The sequence below is a fragment of the Frankliniella occidentalis genome, unplaced genomic scaffold (genome assembly GCF_000697945.3).
Source record: "Frankliniella occidentalis isolate FOCC.00 unplaced genomic scaffold, Focc_3.1 Scaffold151, whole genome shotgun sequence".
Classification (NCBI taxonomy): domain Eukaryota; kingdom Metazoa; phylum Arthropoda; class Insecta; order Thysanoptera; family Thripidae; genus Frankliniella; species Frankliniella occidentalis.
In genome coordinates this window covers 541,328-541,589 of record NW_026267278.1, presented here as the reverse complement: position 1 = coordinate 541,589, position 262 = coordinate 541,328, and the positions used below count along the sequence as shown (strand labels likewise).

The window sequence follows — 262 nt, the reverse complement described above, 5'->3', positions numbered from 1 at the left end:
CGACCGTAGTGCAAGGCTAAACCCCCCCTCCCCCCAAAATGAACTACGTAGTATATGAACGGCCCCTAATACAAACTCCTTGTAGTGCCTCAAAGACCTTTGGTCAACAAACTCGAGCATTGTCTCCATGACCCAGTTTTCCGTTTTCTCCAGACCCAAATGACCATACAGTTCGTCCATCTTGAGACAGGGCAAGAGTGTGGGCACTCCCACAGGCTACTTGCCCAACACCTGAAATATCCCGCACCAAGGTTGGCACATT

General features: G+C 50.4%; 1 protein-coding gene across 1 annotated transcript in view; it reads right to left on the bottom strand.

The window, feature by feature from the left end:
- LOC113211776 (venom serine carboxypeptidase-like) overlaps positions 1–262 on the bottom strand; it is a 4,198-nt gene that overhangs the window by 311 nt on the left and 3,625 nt on the right. The window contains exon 5 of the mRNA XM_052271164.1: positions 23–216. Coding sequence (XP_052127124.1) covers positions 23–216 — 194 coding nt within the window. The remainder of the gene's footprint in view (positions 1–22; positions 217–262) is intronic.